Here is a 1,289-nt window from a genome sequence, read left to right as displayed (position 1 = left end):
CATGACTTTTTTTTTCCCTTCCCTGTCTTTGGCCGGAAAGCGCATTTGGCAGAGCTCCAAGCACTGGAAGCCATCAGCAGGGCTGCCGGCCCTTCAGAGGCTTCAGGGAGGAGGGCAGGTGTGCGCAAGCCACCGACCGCACCGAGGACACTGTCCCTACCACCTCGGGGTTCCCCCTCTCCATCCCACCCCAGCTGCTGCCTCCAAAGGGCCCCAGGGAGAACGAAGGTCCCCTAACACTGCGTGTTGATGCTCCACAGAGTAACGTGGGCTTTGCAAGGCATTTTGCACCTGCGGCACATGGTAAAGGCACACATCTTCCGCTGGCATCGAGCAGCCACCCTGTGCCTTTGCCTGAAGAGGGGGGATTTGCTCCCCACCCACCACTTGGTTTTGAAGTGCAGGGTTTGATCAGCCCCTGCCCGTGCCCATCCAAGGGCATCTCCCCACGGCCAGATTTGGGGAGGCTCATGCATACCAATCCACGTGTTACCAAATCCTGCCACTCACACCTCGCAGCATCGCCTCCTTCTCCCCACCCCAGCACTCAGGCAAAGGCGTTTTGAATACAAATTAAGAAATGAGGCTTTTAGATATGTCCAGGGAAGGTGAGGAAGGGAAAGCAATCTCCCTGCTGCATCCCGTGCAAGGGGGTCAGGGGGAGCAGCACCCTTTGCACGGGGCCGCTCTGCCCACCCCGGGGATGCCGGCGATCCCACTGGCGTGTCACCAGAGACTGGCAGCTCAGCAGTCCCCTCTCATTTTAGGAAGGAAAAACACTTAATGGCAGGGCATCACAGAGGGGTGCCATGCCGTGCCGTAGGATTTACTTGCCCTCGATGGCAAGCACAGCCATCCCGTGGGAAAACGCCCCTCCATCTTCCCACACTGGAAAGCCGCCGGTCGGAAGCAACATCCAGGTGCAGAGCGGCTGTCTGTGAGATGGTGCACCCCACCCCTTGATATGCCACCCTCCCCATGAGCCCCACACCTACCGCTGAGGCGAGTCGGGGTCAAAGCAGGTCCTGGCCACGTCAGTGGCTCGTGGATCGCAGCAGTCACCGTCGTCAAAGTCGTCCAACATATTGTTGCACTCCATGTGGCAGACGCCATCGCGTCGCTTCCAGGAGAAGCAGTGCAGTCCCCGCCATCGTAGCCCGTCAGAGGATGCTCGCACTCGGGGTCGCAGCGCTCGTTGCCCACCTTGCTGGGCTCGCAGCCCAGGAGGACGGCACGGCGGCGCAGGGAGGAGTTGCGTACCTCCAGCAAGCTGAGCTGCCAGGAGATGT

At 60.4% G+C, this 1,289-nt stretch overlaps 1 protein-coding gene across 1 annotated transcript in view; it reads right to left on the bottom strand.

Annotated features, from left to right (window-relative positions):
• Positions 1-1,281, bottom strand: part of LOC104163172 (pappalysin-2-like) — a gene marked incomplete at its 5' end in the record, with an annotated part of 58,879 nt that extends 57,598 nt beyond the window's left edge. The window contains 2 exon segments of the mRNA XM_009702079.1: positions 996-1,137; positions 1,140-1,281. Of these exon segments, the coding sequence (XP_009700381.1) occupies positions 996-1,137; positions 1,140-1,281 (284 nt within the window).
• Positions 1,282-1,289: the final 8 nt, after the last annotated feature.

This window comes from Cariama cristata, unplaced genomic scaffold, assembly GCF_000690535.1.
Source record: "Cariama cristata isolate BGI_N322 unplaced genomic scaffold, ASM69053v1 scaffold15356, whole genome shotgun sequence".
NCBI lineage: Eukaryota > Metazoa > Chordata > Aves > Cariamiformes > Cariamidae > Cariama > Cariama cristata.
The sequence above is the reverse complement of the archived record's forward strand: the minus strand, read 5'-3'. Positions and strand labels throughout refer to the sequence as shown.